Here is a 16,799-nt window from a genome sequence, read left to right on the forward strand (position 1 = left end):
AAGCCGGGTTACTGTTGTATAATTTCGCTGATGTCTCGCTGAATTGGGGGTTTTATTTCTTTCCAAAGTCAGGACTGAGACGTTTGTGGACAGCGTGGTCTTTTGTTCTCTAGGTATATTTCTCATTTTGACAAAGGAAAGCTGGGTTTTTACTTCTGCTAACCGCCGCGACACTTTGACAGCGAGGTGTTCGCTTTTTGTTTTGTGTTGTTTTTGTTTCTGAAGGGATATTTTCATGTGTTGTTGAGCAGTTTATCGATATGAAGCGACCGGTATTACCCAGTGTAGACATACTGTAATACCAGACTGACAGAAGTGGGAAGGGGGTTGTTTTTTTGTAGGTATTTAAATATTTATTAAAGAAGTAGCTATTTTTGATATTTGTTAATATTTTCGTTTCCCTTTTTTGTGTTGTATTTCTAGGATGCTGCACAGCTATGGGACAAAGGAAACAGAAAAAAAGCTTTGAAGCAAGGTTGCCATCTAACAAAGAGCCATAAAATCAACATCAGCATGGGATCATAAATTTGTAATTGATTACATGCACACTTTTTTAATTATACAGGTAATTTATTGTTCCCTCATAGATAATCTCAAGTGTTTGGTAAAGGAAGGTGATGATCTTCAGTGTTCAGTCAGGATCCCACTATCACAGTCGTTTAGTGGCTCAGAAGCATATTAGGGGACAAATATTTTGCTGTCTAGGAGGCTTTTTGTGACAGAGCATCGCTGCTGTAAATAGAGATGTGGGATAAAACATGCACATAACTAGAGGGGTCCAATCTGCCTCGGTCCTACTGGCAGGGCAGTCTTCTCTCCAGCAACCAGCCCTGCAGCAGCCCCACAGTGTCCTCATGTGGCATTAGTTGTCGACTGAGGCTCAAACTCCAGCTGCGCCATGGCTTCGTCTGACAACGATGAAACTGGGAGCGATCTGTCCGAGTCCCTGGAGATCCGCGAGCTCCAGGACCAATACATGGACGCAGAGAACTGTTTCAAATCCAAGAGTTTGCCCATCCTGAACGGACCCTGCCAGCAGCAGGGCAAGGCCGCCGAGCCCCGGATGGTCAACGCCACCCACACCTGTGTGGCCGTGGAGGAGGGCAGCGAGCTCCAGCCTAAGACCCCTGACTCCAGCCAGGCGGAGTCGCCCTCCTCCAGGACAGACTTCTCCCTCTCTGTGTCCAGCATGGTGGGGCTCAGCAGCTCTCTGCCTGTGGAGGGTCACAGGCCTGGAGGCTCTGGAGGCAAAAAGCTTGGTTTCTCTCTATCCCGCCTTATCCACATCCCAGCCAGGAAGTATGTGCGGGTCATCCTGAGTGACTCGCGCTGCTTCCTGTTCTGCATGTGCTACCTGACTTTTATTCAGTCACTGATGGTTTCAGGCTACCTGAGCAGCGTCATCACTACCATCGAGAAGCGCTACAGTCTGCGTAGCTCCGAGTCTGGCCTGCTGGTCAGCTGCTTTGACATCGGCAGCTTGCTGGTGGTCGTCTTCATCTCATACTTCGGCGGCAGAGGTCAGAGGCCACGCTGGCTGGCTGTAGGTGGTGTTGTGATTGCTGTAGGGGCAGCGTTGTTTTCCCTTCCCCACTTCATCTCACCGCCCTACCAGATCCAAGAGATGAACTCCTCAGCGGGCCACGAAGGCCTCTGTCAGAGTGTCAACAACAGCGGGCGCGAGCTCGATGTGACATCGTGCCCTCGCGACCAGGAGGGCAATGAGCACAACCTGTACGTGGCGCTGTTCATCTGTGCCCAGATACTGGTGGGCATGGGGTCGACGCCAATCTACACCCTGGGGCCCACCTACCTGGATGACAACGTGAAGAAAGAAAACGCATCCCTCTATCTGGGTAAGTAGTAGGACAGGAGGACAGATTATGTCACGTAAGAGCACTACAGTCCCTAAAATCCATTTTATTTTTCTTACTTATAACCAACATTTGCAAAAAATGAAGTAATCATGTTAGAACATAGAAGCAATTAGGTAGTTTTCAGCAGTACAAATGAAGCAGTTCTGGCATGTGACTGGAAGGATACAGAACTATTGGGTTGTACAGATAGTGGTATGTAACACAATTACTGTCATTTATACAAGCTGATTTCATTCCCATTACAGATTGATTGGATGCTTTTGCTCCGATAAATTTAGAAGGCAGCTTTTAACTGGTTGGGCTTGACTGATGTTTTTCAGGAGACTATGAACGTGCATTTATGTGTATACAAAGAGTTTATCCCTAAGCTGTCTGTCCTTTTAATTTAATCTCCACAGCATGCTACCTCTGCACCACACTGAAGTAAATACAGACACTGCAAAGTCAACCTTGGGCCATAGGCACGTGAGAGACAAGTGTGTTGCGAGAAGCAGAACTAGGTTGCTTATGATTAATGGTCCAATGCTGTCTCTGTATGTGTGTGCAATACTGCTGTGTCCTTAAGTCTGTGCTTGTGCACAGAAACCTGGCAGCAGTGAAGAAACGTGTACTCATGTTAACCAAGAAAAGACAAGATTCTGCTGTAAGTGCTACCAGATTGCTTTCTGTGTCCATGTACTGTTGTATTCCTCCTGACATTTCCTCACTGCGCTCCTGTAATTTATCTGCTGTGCTGGAGCTTTACTAGCTTTAATGGGTTTGGACGTACATGCATACCACATACTGTACATAGCTTATGGTGCAGATCATGATTGCTGAAGTAATCCCTCTGCCTGTCTGTGCACTGCGGTTGGATTATTGGGACATGGGGCTCCCCTCAATCTGGTGCAGTATCTCACACAGATGGTCAGTGTCCTACTGACCTTTACGCAGGGGTGCAGCTGATTTCAGTATCAGTTAAACTACTCATTATGTTTTTAAATTATGATTTGGATTATTTAGACAACAGAATGTCAGAAAAGAGTCAAAATGTCCCTCACAGGTCCAAGATATGGGGTGATGTCTTCCAGTTGTTGTTTTTTTTTCTAACCATAACAGTTTAATCCTCATATTATTCAATTTATGACGTAATCCCTGCATTTAAAAGGCTGGATTTACTTAATGTTTGGCGTTTTGCTTGATTTGAACTTATCAGAATTGTTGCCAGTTAATTTCCTGTTGCTGCGCTTATCAGTTAATTGGCTAATTGTTTCAGTGTACGTGTTATTTGCATCTGCTGACGGCTGTCTGTAAGCCCTTAAAGTGTGTGTGTGTGTTTGTGTGAGAAATAATGAACTCTGTGAGACAGAAAACAACCCTGACATGGTTGCACAGCATTAGCCACAGCGCTGACACCGGCCCCTTATCACAACATTACACAGCCTATGGAGCACATTCACTGTCGAGTCTTCTCGCTGGCTGCTCCGCTGCCCTCGAGACCCAGTATTGATCAGATCCCTGCGTCACAGGGAGCCAATGCAGCATAGCTATTGAACCGGCTACAAAAACAAGGGGAAAACAACCTAAGACACGACTTGCTCTGCCCTCACCTTGGCAGGGTACTCCACAGCAAATGCATTGGGGGCTTCCAAGGCTCATTGAGTCGTCACAGTCTTGACATCCTCTCGTACAGATTTCCATCAAAAGCAGCGCTTGCTCCGATGACCTTGATGGCTATTTTCAGGAGACTTACAGAGGGATAATCTGTTTCACTCCAGCAAAGCATTGTTTGGGAAAACAGAGACATGTTCTGACATGGCGGATGGAGTAGATAAGTGCGGGAAAAGGTCCTTGATTTGTGTTTCAGATACTCAAATAACCATGGTAACTAGGTTCCAGTCGTATCATCTATGTGCTTTGAATTTTTTTTTGTCCAGACAGTGCTGGCTTGTCATGTAGTATCTAGCCTTCACGCAGAAAGTAACTCTGACTCCCTTCTCCTACTGCAAGGAGAATAATGGAGAGATTGTACTACAGTATTTTATCTGTTCAACCTGACATTCTCAAACCCATTTCCATATTTCTTCAAATTAATATTATATATAGGTTACCCATATCTGCAGGAGGGTTTCCTCAAACTTACCTTGCAGTGCCTTTTCCCCAAACCCATTACTGTAAACCCCATCTCAATTTGCACTGGCTCAGAAGGGAGGAGTTGCTTTTATAGGACAATGCGGCTTACACTGAGGGGTACTTCTGGTGTCCTTGGAGAGAGGGAAGGCGTGCACATGTGAAAAAGAAGCTGTGAGAGTGTGGGTTTTTTTTTTTTTTGTCAGGATGTTTTCTTTGTGTATGCATGCGTGCACAGTAGAGCATTCCCTCTGACCTGTCACCCCATTTCCCAGCTCTGGCCCCACATCACTATGGTAATCTAACGGACAGCATCTGAACTTTACCTCTCCTACGCCACTTCAGGAGTAAATTGTGAAATCAGTGTATGGTTCACTTGGCTTTTTGAATTTTGAGTTCTTTGCTGTTGCTGGAAGCAGCCTCCATGTGCACATTTTCACTTCTTTCTATTGCCTTTTCTGTCCTTCTTCTCTGACAGATTTACAACATACCATTCTTGGTGTTACTATGGTGAACATTTGTCTGTGCCCTTCTCTGAGAAGCCACTTCATTTTGTGTGAAGGTGGCTGCTTGTATTAGATGAGGTCTCTGTTGTGCAGCTGAATAACAATTCCTCCTAGAGACCTAACTGGAAACAAATGCATTTGACACACTTGCTCTTGTTTTGTTGCTCCTCCTGTCTATGAATGCCTCGAGTGTCTAACAATCTGTCACCATCTCCATCTGATTTTGGCAACACAGACCTAAATGGTCAATAATCGCATATCTTGCCACTGAACTGTTGATCCATTCCAACCTTTCGACAGCTGGTTGTGACCTCTGGTTATGAGAGTGGGTGGGTTTTTTGCCACTGATGGCCTCTGTGATTTACAGGATAATGAGGCCGAGAAGCTGTTATTGATGTGGGATGGTTTGAGAGACTAGGTCTGATTAGACTGCCCGCTGCTTGTCCAGAGGAAGTGTAGGAACTCAGTTTGCAGTAAAAAAATAAAATACTTGAAATTTCCACTGATGTTACAATTGTGTGTTTATTCACTGTTGTTCTTCTATAACCTTTCCTGGTCTAGACTTTGCAGTCTTTTTGCATGCAAAGGTGCATGCAGCTAGCTACCCTCTGTACATGCAGGATAAGGTTAATTGATTCCTCCTGGCTGACAGTCCCCCACTGCCTCTGCATTCATTGGCTTGCAGGGCACAAGGCTGAAACTAACATACTACTGTGTGTTATTGGTTGTTTTTGCATTATTAATGTTTTATTAGGCGCTCATGAAAATCCAAGGGTGTCTGATGTAGCTGCCGCTTAACACAGTGGGACTGTAGAGGACGGGAAGAGGGGAGCTTTAACGCCCACAGAGACGGCCTGAACAGCAGTCTTGTCTGCACTCCGACACACAGACGCGCACTCACATAGGCGCAAGGGGTGTGTTTTCCGCCGACAAATTTAGAAAGAACAGTTGCTCTCAGTCTCTCCGCTGAAGTGTGTGTAATGTGTGTCCCCTGCAGATTAGGAAGGAAAAAACGGGAACGAACAGTGAGTTTACAGTCAAACCTCACTGTGTTTTTGTTATGTTTTGTGATTCAGGATTATCAGCCGCGGCCCCGGCACGTCCCTTTCTGCGCTCACTCAGTCAATTTCATTAAATTGTGTGTCCTGTTCTGCTCAGCAGCAGCCAAAGCAAATGCAGATTGTGCACACACAGAGGGAAACACACAGGTCCCCAGAGGACTTGCCTTCTCCCTGCTGCTCTCTGCTCCTTCAGACTGACGGATCACATTTCAGGATTGGTTTAGGATACGCGTGGCCCCATCAGAAGCTGGCACACATATAGAAAGAAGGCCGGTCCTGTTTCATCATCGTCCCTTTGGCTCATCCTCATGGAGGGTTTGAATATCGCTGGCCCCGTTCCCTGAACACAGTCCTACTGGTACTGGACCCGCTGGTCCTCAGGGTTACTCAGCAGCAGGTGACCTTTTTAGCTGCAGACTGCAGGGCTGCAGCTCCGACTACTACTGTTACTATGTCTCCCCTGTGAACCGCTGACCTCTGTGTGGCTGATCCAGCGCCGCTGATGACTGTCTGCAGGAAAAGTAGGAGTGATGGAATAAGGGAGAGAAAGTTCAGATAAGTGTGGGAGTTTGTTTGCTTCCAGAGGCAGGGGTATCAAGCACAACAACTGGAGTGTAGTTATTTCTCAGCCTCATTGGCCAATGACTAGTGGCTATTTTCCAGCGTTGTGGTTGTTTTGACAGTGTGGGAAGGTTCCTGGGGAAATGCCACAAGAGGTTTTTGAGATAGCAGCAATGCAAAGACACCTTTTGTTTCCAGCTATGCAGGAAAGAAATGGACATTTTTTTCTTTGTTCTTGCTGGCTCTTTGGTGTGTGTTTTTCCACTGAATCCTCATTGATCCCTGGCTCTTGTTGACTCAGGTTAAAATTAAATGTCTCCAAATACCTTTTGAAGTGGTTGAATTGACATTGCATAGAAACGCTAGAGAGGGGTGTTATTTGTCATACATTTTGGGACAGTTACTCATTAGTCATTTTATGACTTGCAACTCCAAAAGGTCAGGACAGACAGCCCACCCCTTAACAAGTTATTGATCGTATTTGGGGGGGGGGTGGTTTGCGTGATTATTTGTCAGTTTCCACAAATTACAGTGCCTCATTTTCAAAAGAATTCAGTTCATGTCTAATTGACTATACATCTTACCCCTCTGAACTTCCAGCAACTTCTAAGTGTTTTGTTTGCTTCTGTGACATTTTTACTCACAGTGGGCTCATTTTTCAAAAATGGCACAACCATGGCTAGAAGCAAAGACAACTCTTCTGTAGTCTGTGTACTGTGACATGGTTGTAATGCCATAAATTAAAAAAAAAAAAAGAAAAAACTAAAGTTGAATGACAAAAATTCAGAAAATGGAAAATACTTGGAATCAACATGTTAAATATTTATACCCACAAGTGTTACCAGTGCTAGTGAAAGTGGTGGTTCTACATACTACTTACATATTTGATTAAGTTCCATATTTGTGTCCCGTCTACTGTGAGTAAACCTCGCCTGCAGTTCAACCCAGTTTTTTTCAAAAAGACCTTGAATCTTTGTCACGTGACTGTTGCTGCTAAGTCACTAATGGCTTCACGTTTGTGTCACACAGCACGAACTGCTTATTTTTTAATTTTTTTAATCGAGTCTGGTTAGTATAAATGACCTATATTTGTGTCATTTTTGAATGAGATATGTTGAATGAAGGGATTTTAATTAAATGTTACAATAAATTAGATATGGACCATAGACATGGATTTCCCCATGGAATGGCATGAAGTTGAAAAAATGACTCTTGTTTTTATTTTCACAGTTTCTGACTGATAAATATTGTCTTTCAAACCCTCCAGCAGTTTTTGGGGTTCAGAGGGTTCATGTTACATCATCAGAAATAGCATCATATTTTTATTCCTCATCTGTTTTTTTTTTTTTTTTCTATTTTGATGCATAACTTTAACCCTGAAGGATAGGAATCACAGAGCATCTCCCAGTATGATGCTATCAAAATATTTACCCACGATAGCAATGATATCATGACACAGGGTTCTGCGTTACTGGATGCATAGCAAGACAATCATCAATGATAACTCATGATATGTGTATAACCAAAGAATACACCAAAATAGTACAAAAAGTAGGAGTTCTTTATTTTTCACTGCATTGTGGTGTCAATCTGCAATTTTCTTCCATGAAAGCCTGTTTTTTTTTTCACTGCAAATTAGTTAAATTCAATTCACTTTACCCCTGAAATATTTGGCGCCAGTGTTTCGATAATGCATCACAGGAGGAAGTGATAATTGCCATATTGATATTCAGCCCACTGGTATTTAATTTAACTAATCACTCCGCTCAGCTGCAGGATCCGTTTCTTCTTTGAAAGTGTTTTATAACTCTCAGTAATAGAAAGAAACAAAAGCCCACTTCAGTTTAGATGTCCTCGGCCTGTCTGTTGTCTGAAAACACTCGAAATCCTTCAGCCTCTCAGTGTATTTTCTCTGATGAAGCTAATCAGCATTGTGAGGAGGAGCGTGCCCTTCCTCTGCCTGTTGTGTCCAGTCAGGAAATGAATTGTTGGCAGTAATTAGCAGATGTTTATCTGTTGCCGGGGTTGCGGTATGTCCTGTGGTTATCAGGATGGAGGGTACTGCCGCCATCATGTGCTGTATTCTCAAAAAGACCGATAATAAATTGCTTTGGGATTTGACATATCTTGACCTGCGTAAACCATCCGGGGGTCACATAGTTGGATTTACTGAACAGAGACGGCCTGTTCGTTCACATCAAACTGAATTACATTACTTCTCGTACGTCGTATCGGCACTGCTCAGTCCGCCCTCCATGTTGATGCAGCCTTTAGGGAGTTGTTAGGAGTATTGTTTTGCTACAGGGATTTAAAAAAAAAATCCATTCCAGTGTTGTGCTCTCTGAGCAGTAGTCTGGCTATTGTTCTCCTTGACCCTTGTGCTGCTTGGATGGAGTGTGAGCGAGGCAGCGTTGCTGGAAGGAGAAGTGTTAATGGCATTTATGTAAGTGCAGGAACATGTGTAGAACAAAAAAAGTGTGGTGTGTGTGGGAAAAATATGCTATTGTTCACAAATATGTGGGTACTGTCATCTCTGTATAGATGTTCAAGCAGATGTTTCCTCACTGATGCCACATCAGTTTCATTGAATGATGTTTTAATACATCAGGTATCCTCTTTACGTTGACTTTAATTGTTTACATAAGCGTATGTCCCCCTTTGACCTTCAGCTGTTCTTCTACTGTGCTGGCTGCACATAGAAGTCCCATCTGCGCTGAGCCTCCTGGAGGGACAGGAGTCCACTCTGAAGGAGATGGATGGCTCTAGACATTTTTTGACTTAACCCTGTGGGGTCGCTGTTGCACATGCACAAGTCACACATATAGAAGTGCAGAAAAATAATGCATTATGCCCTAAAATGTAGCCTGACAGGCGTGCAGACTAGGGTGAATTTTGCTGTGCACGTTCATTTGTCTTTCATGACAGCTCTGCGGGGCCCTATTATGCCATTAAATGTAGCATTAATCTGGTTTTGCATTATGTAACATAGGTTAATAGGCTAACACGTAAGCGTGATACAGCTTATTGAAGAGACAGTGTTTTGACAAGTGTCATCCGCAGATGTTAGCGAGCGAAGATGCTCACTGTGGGGAGGAGGGGTGCATTAATGTTCAAGGTAGAATTCCTTTGCTTATTACAGATACTGTATGGGCAATTGTTCACCCAAGTCTGCTGCACTAATGCAATTTTTGTCAGTCTTTTGTTCCTGTTGCTGTGTGTTTTACATTTTGGGGGGCCCTAGTTGTTAGTAGTCGGTAGGTTTGGGTGTGAATGGGGAGAGAGCAGCTGGCAGGGTGCTCGCCTGGGTGGTGCACATATATGTGTGAATGTGATGGTGAATGCACCTGCAGTTGGGGGTGGTTGAGGTTATTGGTAGTGAGCACAGGAGGAGGGGTTTTGTGTTTCAGGCCATACACTTTGGTTTTCCTGCAAGCTTGCAGTGGCATTTGAACATCTGTGTGCGTATGTGTGTGTGTAGAGACAGCAGTAAATCCAGACCCATCAAAGTCAGGCATGGCTTCATATGCTCCTGTCACAGTGTGTAGGAGGCACCTCAGCTGCAGAACAGCATACTAACTCCTTTTCTATTTGCGTTACAATCAAATAGTCTGAATAAAAGCATGGCTGTGCATGTCATCGTCTCTGTGTTTTGTCACACACATGATCAGCAATGAAAATTTTCCATATTCCAGTTAAAGGTCACAAAATGTATTTTAAGTATCATTTTATTTTTTTAAAATAAAGAGTTTACTCATGACACTAATTTGCAACAACACATGTAGGCATAATCATTAAATGTGATTACGAATGTGCATTTAATCATGGATATGTTGGTATGGTGTCTTGAAAACAAGGCATGAGATAATGTAGACTATTAGAAATTGTGCTTTATGTGTGAAGAAACCTCTTTTTTTAATGAGCTCTCTAGTTTTAGAAGCTGCATTCCTTCTTGTTTATTTCCTCTTGAGGAGTAGCAGTAGTAGTAGAAGATGCACTGAGGATTCCAAAGTCTTGGCACCGGCTGAAGACTGGGGGGGCACAGCTTTAGTGCCATGGACCAGATTGCTGTGCCATGTCTTTCATTGAGAAAGGCTGAAAAGCTGCAGGTGCAGACTTGTGGCAAAGTAAGACCTAAGCCCCCATACTCGCTGCTCTAATGGATTCACATGCACAGCTCACCAAGTATAATGTGGTTCTACTCCCAGCCCAGATGCCTCATTCATGGCCTCTCATCAGCTGAAAGATTATCTGCAACTCTCTCAAACGCTGGAACATTACGTATGCACAGACAAACTCACAGAGTGGTAACAGATTTGTGTTTGATGCTAGATTTGGGGGCTCTCCTCCCGTGTGTTTCTTTTGGCAGGAGTGAATGAAAGGGGTAATGTAAAGGTCTCCTCCAACTGCCTGGATGCTGCACAGTTTTCACAGCGATTCATACTATTCCACAAAGCTGTAAAGTCACAGCATGGTGCATTTTGGTACCCAGAATGACCTTCATAAACCTTAATTGTACCCTTAATCTCACAAAGCTGATGATTAATCCTAACCTAGACTAGCAATTTGTTGACTTAACAGCTTGGCCCAAAAGCGAGTGAAAAAAGGCTCAACAGTGGCCTCTCTGTCTCTGCAGGTTGCCCTGCTTTGGCAGTACCTGGCCTCAGCTTCACTCTTTTTTACATAGGTTCCATTGCCAGAATAATTGATGCTTGAAACTGCACATTTTCAATTAATTTAGGGACAGTTTGTCTCGGAAAAAACTAAAAAAAAAAAATGTGTATTTGTTCTGGGAGTGTAAATCTTAAGGAAAGACAGATTAGGAAGAAAATCCACAAAAGATGATGGATTAGACAATTAAGTAAAAGGATTTACTAAATGTGGCAGCTTGTGAAAGAGCCCTGCGAGACATTAGAAAGTGACGTTATGTGAAAGGGAGGAGGCACAAAGGAATTAACTCGTTTCTCTGAGGCCGTACCTTTGAATGACGTTCCATCAGTAAGCCATTTAAAGAGAACTGTGTTGGTTTGATTGGCTTGTCACAAGGGCAGATTGGGAGGAAGAAAGAGTGAAATAGATTTCCATTCGTCGCAGCGTTCACAAAAATGCCTTTTGCAAGTGCTGCAGCATAACAATACAATCAAAAGTGAATCATAGCTCATTCATATAAGCAATGCTAAGTAGTTTATTAAATAAAAAGTGTTGGGAGTTTTAGAAAATATCTATTTCATCAACTTAAGCAAACAAAGAATCAGTAGGTGGGCAGCACAATAATTTACTAGACTAAGCCAATAGAACAGTGTATACAGCAACTCAAGGTGATAAAATAAAGTGGAATTAATTGAGATAATATACAAAAGCAACAATAACAAGTACACACTAGTATCCAATAAACAACACTGTATACAATATAATTAATGCTTTACAAAAGGTAAAGCATAAGTGGTTCAAAAGCAGAACTCCTACTAAATCATATTTGATTTCCAAAGTGTTTCTTAAGCTCAGACTTTCTTAAACTTGGTCTTTAAATCTTGTGTCCTGTGCAGAGTTTCAGGGCTTGATGCATTTAGAGGCCTAGTCATATGTATTAATCCAATGCGGAAGAGTGAGCAGCTGAGTTCTGACCAGATATGCATCAGTGGCTGGGTTCTCCTTTCATCACCACGTTCGTAGCTGATTTGGAAGCTTTGCCTTTTTTTTGCATTCAGCAGTGTTCTCCCAGCCTTGAGTCCCTTACGTGGATTCTGGTAGATCAGCAACAGCAGTTTCATGGTCTTTTGCTGTAAGTGCAGGTCTGTAAGCCTTAGGCCAGCAACGGAATCAGCAGAAAATAGTGATTTGGTGTCATAGTTAGGGTCTGTGACCCCGGTAATGCACATGGAAGGTAAGCTGTGGGTAGATAGAATCCCTCAGGAAAGCACTTGCATACTGCAACAACTTTTTGTTTGTGAACTGACTAATACTTTGGGTCCTTCATGCACATCTTTCTAATGTGTTGCTTTTCTTCCACTTAATACCAATGAGTATGGAACAGTGTCTTCATAGCTGGCAGAATAGTAGCCTCATTGGCTGGCTCACTACTGTACCTAAGGCTCTGTCCTGCAGCTGGGGAGTAGCTATAAATAGAGAAAACCCCTCCGTTCTCTTTTTTCATTTTCTAAATATTTGATTTTGCAAAGTGAGCTTGGGGAACCCCTGCATGGAAAGTACAACAGCTTGCATGAAAAATTAATGGCAGGATACTGTTTGGATTTTTCCTCCTCTATGACAAAGATTGGGGCATTATTGTCATACACTGAAAAGCTTTTGTATCACTGTTGTGGAGCATGTGCAGGAGATGTATAAATGGATTGTGTCTCTCACCTCGGCCCCATCAGTCAGGCAGTGCATCCCTAAAAGGTCACTGGTTCAGAGTTTGCAGTGTAGAAATGGAAAACACAGGAGGAGGTTGAATGCAGAAGACGGACCACAGACGGTGATCAAGTTCTTACTGGCCCCTTGTGACTTGTCATGTCTTTGCTTAGGGGGCTTATACAGTAATGCCTCGAGGTAAAGTGCTACAAAAGCCCGATGGGTGGCCTGAATGTTGATTTCCAAGTCAGAAAGGCTGTGATGTTGCTTTTTATCTTTGTGGTGCTCAGCACAGATGTGCACAGACCCACAATGCGTCCTAACTGTACAGCAGGATCAAAGGTTTTTTTGTTTTTTTGTTTTTTTTTACTTAATCAGTTAAAATCATACATCTTAATGTACTTGGTTCTTCACTTCAAAGCTAGATTTAAAATTCCTTTCCTGTCGTAACCTTTTAACATCCACTGTTCTGCCTGTGCAGTGACTCACAATGTAGAGCATTCACAAACTGCTAGCACAATTAAATATTACACGAATTTGAGCATCTAATGTTTGTATTGATAGATTTGCATCTTTCAGCCAGTGTGCTCATTTTACAAAACAATGCTGCATCTTTAAAACAATCCAGATTCAATGCATGGTGTAGTATGCAATTAAAACCTTGAGCCTATGCTTTGTAAACAACTGCAAAGCTAAATCGGCATGCTTTTATCACGGAAACAACGTCAGCCAGATTAGCGCATGGAAGAAAATGACTTTTTGACCTATTTCTTCCATATTTGAGCTGTTTAACAGTGCCTGGCTTTCATCGGTGGTCTGTGTTTGTTTTTATTGTGTAGCAGTGGCCATTTGGAGGAAATGGGGATTTTAGTTAATACATTGTCTTTCCATATTGCTATATAAATGTGTGTCTGCATGTTCTTTGCTCTGCCAAGGAACCCAATGGGGTTATGTGACTGTCTGTTAGCAACATTACTCAAAAAACGGACCAGCAGATTTAGGACCACATCATTAGATTTTGGTAGTGATGTGGCTTATAGTTTGGATCCACAGATTTGTTAAAGATTTCTGTATCATTGTGAGACAGCGGCACGACGTCACTGTAATTATGACAAGTGAACACTACGTAAGCTGCCTGCTGATGATCACACGATTGCGCTCCCACAACAAATCGACTGCTGCGAACTTATTGAGACTTGAAATGATACAAGGAACAGTTAATTAAATTGCAAGGGTGTTTCCGCAATTTGGTATCTGTACATAACACGCGCCTGTGCTCAGCGCAAGGTCATTCTATGCTGCCGTGATTTCTGATCATCAATAACTAATAAACAAATGCTGCATTTCCAGTAAAGAAACTGCATTTCTGACATTGCCATATGGGGGAATGAATGATCTTGGTGGAGTTCTGCGCTCTGAGTGCTTTTCTAGTTACTGTTTGTCTCTAAACATCTGACTTGGTAAGTTTTAGTAAGTTGTGTTTATGTTGATTTTAAGTCTTTGTTTTGATAGAAAGTGGGAGTTTGTTTCTTGCACATGTGATTCTCATTCATCTCTGCCACCGCTCCTTCCACCTCTGCTGCTTTAACTTTTTTCCCCCACTCATGCCACCTCACATCCTGTCTCTTGATTTCCATCTCATTCACCTTCCTGACTGTTCTTATTCTATAAGAAGCACTTGAACAAGTACCCAGATCTTTTTTTTTCTTTCGATTATTCACCAGATGCCTAATGCAAGAACATGCACAGTCCTGCAAAGGCAACTTGTTCCCCGAGGCTGTGAATGACAATTTGCACTTCATTGTACTGTGGGACAGGGAACATGATGCGTCGTGAAGATGATCATCCACACATAGCAAATGGATGTGGAAAGAGAAAACACGCCTTTTAATTTGCATTGGCGCGTTATTGTTGTGTACTCTGTGTGTGGTGTATAGATAACTGATGCATATTAATGTGGTTTGTGCAACTGCCCGTACGCTGTGTGTGTGTGTGTTTGAGGCCACAGTCACTCTGTGCATGCCCTTTGGGTGAAACTGTAAGGTTAGGACTTGTAAGAAGACACTGCCCTGTCAGCAGGTTGTCATGACAATGCTGTCATTCCCCTATTTCATTGTCTTTTTCCTCCTCTTGTCTCTTGGGGGGGTGAGGGGGGGTCACATGACTGAACTGATCCCCATAACACAGGGATACATAGAACAGTGTCCCTCTCTGTTGCTCACTTTCTAACAGCAGCAAGCCGCATAGATCATCTATCATATGGCTGTCACCTCCAGCTACGCTTCCCAAAGAGCTTCAGGCATTGAGCTGAACTTTACAGTGCAGCAAATCAGAATTCGGAGCTCTGTGCTGCCGTATCACATAAAGTAAGTGTTATTAAATAAAGCAGAATAGCCCATTGAGATCCCCCCCCGACATACAGCCAGTGTGAAATCAGTTATTATCCCGGAGTAGAGAGAATAGGTAATGTGTGATGCATAATGTTGCATAAATCAACATGACACGGCTCTTAAGTAATGCTGAGAAGACAATGCTATTGAATCGTTTAGAGATTCGACAGCTCACACGTAATACATTGCGTACAAATCCAAGGTCGTTGTGTTGCTGCCTGCCATCCATTCCCAGGCTTGTTTAGAGGCTAATAGCCAGGTGGAGCGCTACATAATTCATTGAAACGAACTTTCCAGCCAAAGAGCGGAGAAGGATTACAGAGGTGGGCTCATACCTCTGCAGCCTTTATTGGCGGACGGTGACAAGAAAAACATCTTCCAAAACAAATGAGACACATGCCCTGGACTGCACATCAACATCAGTATGCTTGCGCACACACACACACACACATACAGATATTGTGCTGTGTTTGGTGTCGGCATGTGTGGAGTTGCAAATGTGATAAGGGCAGCCTGACACTGATGATGCTTCTGCTGCGTGAATTGTAGCCTCAACCTTTTAACCCCACTGTTTTCTGACAAGGCAAGTCCTGTCCTTTATTTTGTCCATGTAATTAAATCAAATCATTAATCTGTGGTAATTAGTTTGGCCACCGGGGAGCTGCTTCATTAGGTACAATGTGCTTTCTCATCAGGTCCGGCTGCCCTGCGTTCTCTTCCTTCATTCTCTGCTCCTCTGGCTGAGTCTCGTGGGTGAGGGGTGAGGAGAACAGAAGGTCAGGAGAGGCTGGGGGTTGGGTGGGGGGCCACGTAGACGCCATTTTATTGTCATGTCTGAAATTCCATTGAGAGCCGAGGCAGCCGTGGAACCAGCTATGTGCCTTGATAACTGCGAAGCATAGCACAAACAGAAACACCTTGAGATGCAATTCGGTTTCTCTGCAGCGACGATCATTTCGCCAATTTTGCCATTTCATTCTTCTTTTCCCTGTTTCACCCTCATTCATCCCTACATGCTCTGAATGAGTCAGTCAGCTCATGAATACAGAGAGTCTGGAGGAGCGGGGCTCTTACAGAGTGTGGAGGAGGCAGAGTGGAGACAACAGAGCAACGTTGGTCCCTGAAGGTTAGATATAAGAGGGATGTTGCTGAGCAAGCTTTATCACTCAGTTACACAGCAGGATCAGTCACCACAGACTGCAGCCCAGCTCCTCTCTTTTCCCCTCTTTCTGTTTCTTTATGTTCACTCCTTATCCTTACATATTATTCTGTTTCTCCCTACATTACCTGTTTTGTTTTTTTTTTTTTGGTCTCTGCTTTCTCTTCCAGCCACTCGCCTCTCAGTTTATCAGTTTTCATTTCTTTCCATGTCTTGCTTTATTGCCTTTCTCTTTCTGGATTACTGTTGAGTAAATCTCCTCTCCATCTGCCCGACACCACTGTATCCATCCATCACAAACACTGGAGCTGAAACCCTAAATTGGGGTCAATGATGCACTATAAACTTCTCTAACCTTACCCCTCCTTCATTCTTACCCTTGATGCTCCTGCACCTCCCCTGTCACGTGTGCACATGCATGCATGTAAGAATTGGTGTGTGTGTGTGTGTGTGTGTGTTAAGGATGCAGAAAGGGGCTGACCTTGTCTGACGCTGAAGTAACTGAGTTGTAATTGATAAATATGTGCTTCTTGATGAGTTGTTCTCAGTGCTGGGATGTGTGTGTTTGTGTTTTGTCCGCTGATGTGTAATAAAGATTTTCTCAGACCTCATTAATATCTTGCTGATATTGGATTCCGCTGGTCTTATGTTAACTTGCACGCTGCGCAGCTTCATCCGCAATTTGTATCTTTTCATGCATGTCTAATGCCCAGAACATAGTCAGCGCAAAATTACTTCTACATATTGAAAGTCAAACTGGTCGGCCACGAAGATGATTTACATGCTGA

The 16,799-nt window shown here is 43.3% G+C and overlaps 1 protein-coding gene across 5 annotated transcripts in view; it reads left to right on the forward strand.

Annotated features, from left to right (window-relative positions):
• Positions 1-16,799, forward strand: part of LOC111583007 (solute carrier organic anion transporter family member 5A1) — a 128,486-nt gene that overhangs the window by 209 nt on the left and 111,478 nt on the right. For all 5 annotated transcript variants that reach the window (XR_008600460.1, XR_008600459.1, XR_008600461.1 and 2 more), the window contains exon 2: positions 424-1,856. Coding sequence is in view for 2 of the 5 variants with exons in the window: in XM_035958000.2 (XP_035813893.2) it covers positions 899-1,856 (958 nt within the window). In the remaining 3 variants the exon portion in view is untranslated. The remainder of the gene's footprint in view (positions 1-423; positions 1,857-16,799) is intronic.

This window comes from Amphiprion ocellaris, chromosome 22, assembly GCF_022539595.1.
Source record: "Amphiprion ocellaris isolate individual 3 ecotype Okinawa chromosome 22, ASM2253959v1, whole genome shotgun sequence".
Classification (NCBI taxonomy): Eukaryota; Metazoa; Chordata; class Actinopteri; family Pomacentridae; genus Amphiprion; species Amphiprion ocellaris.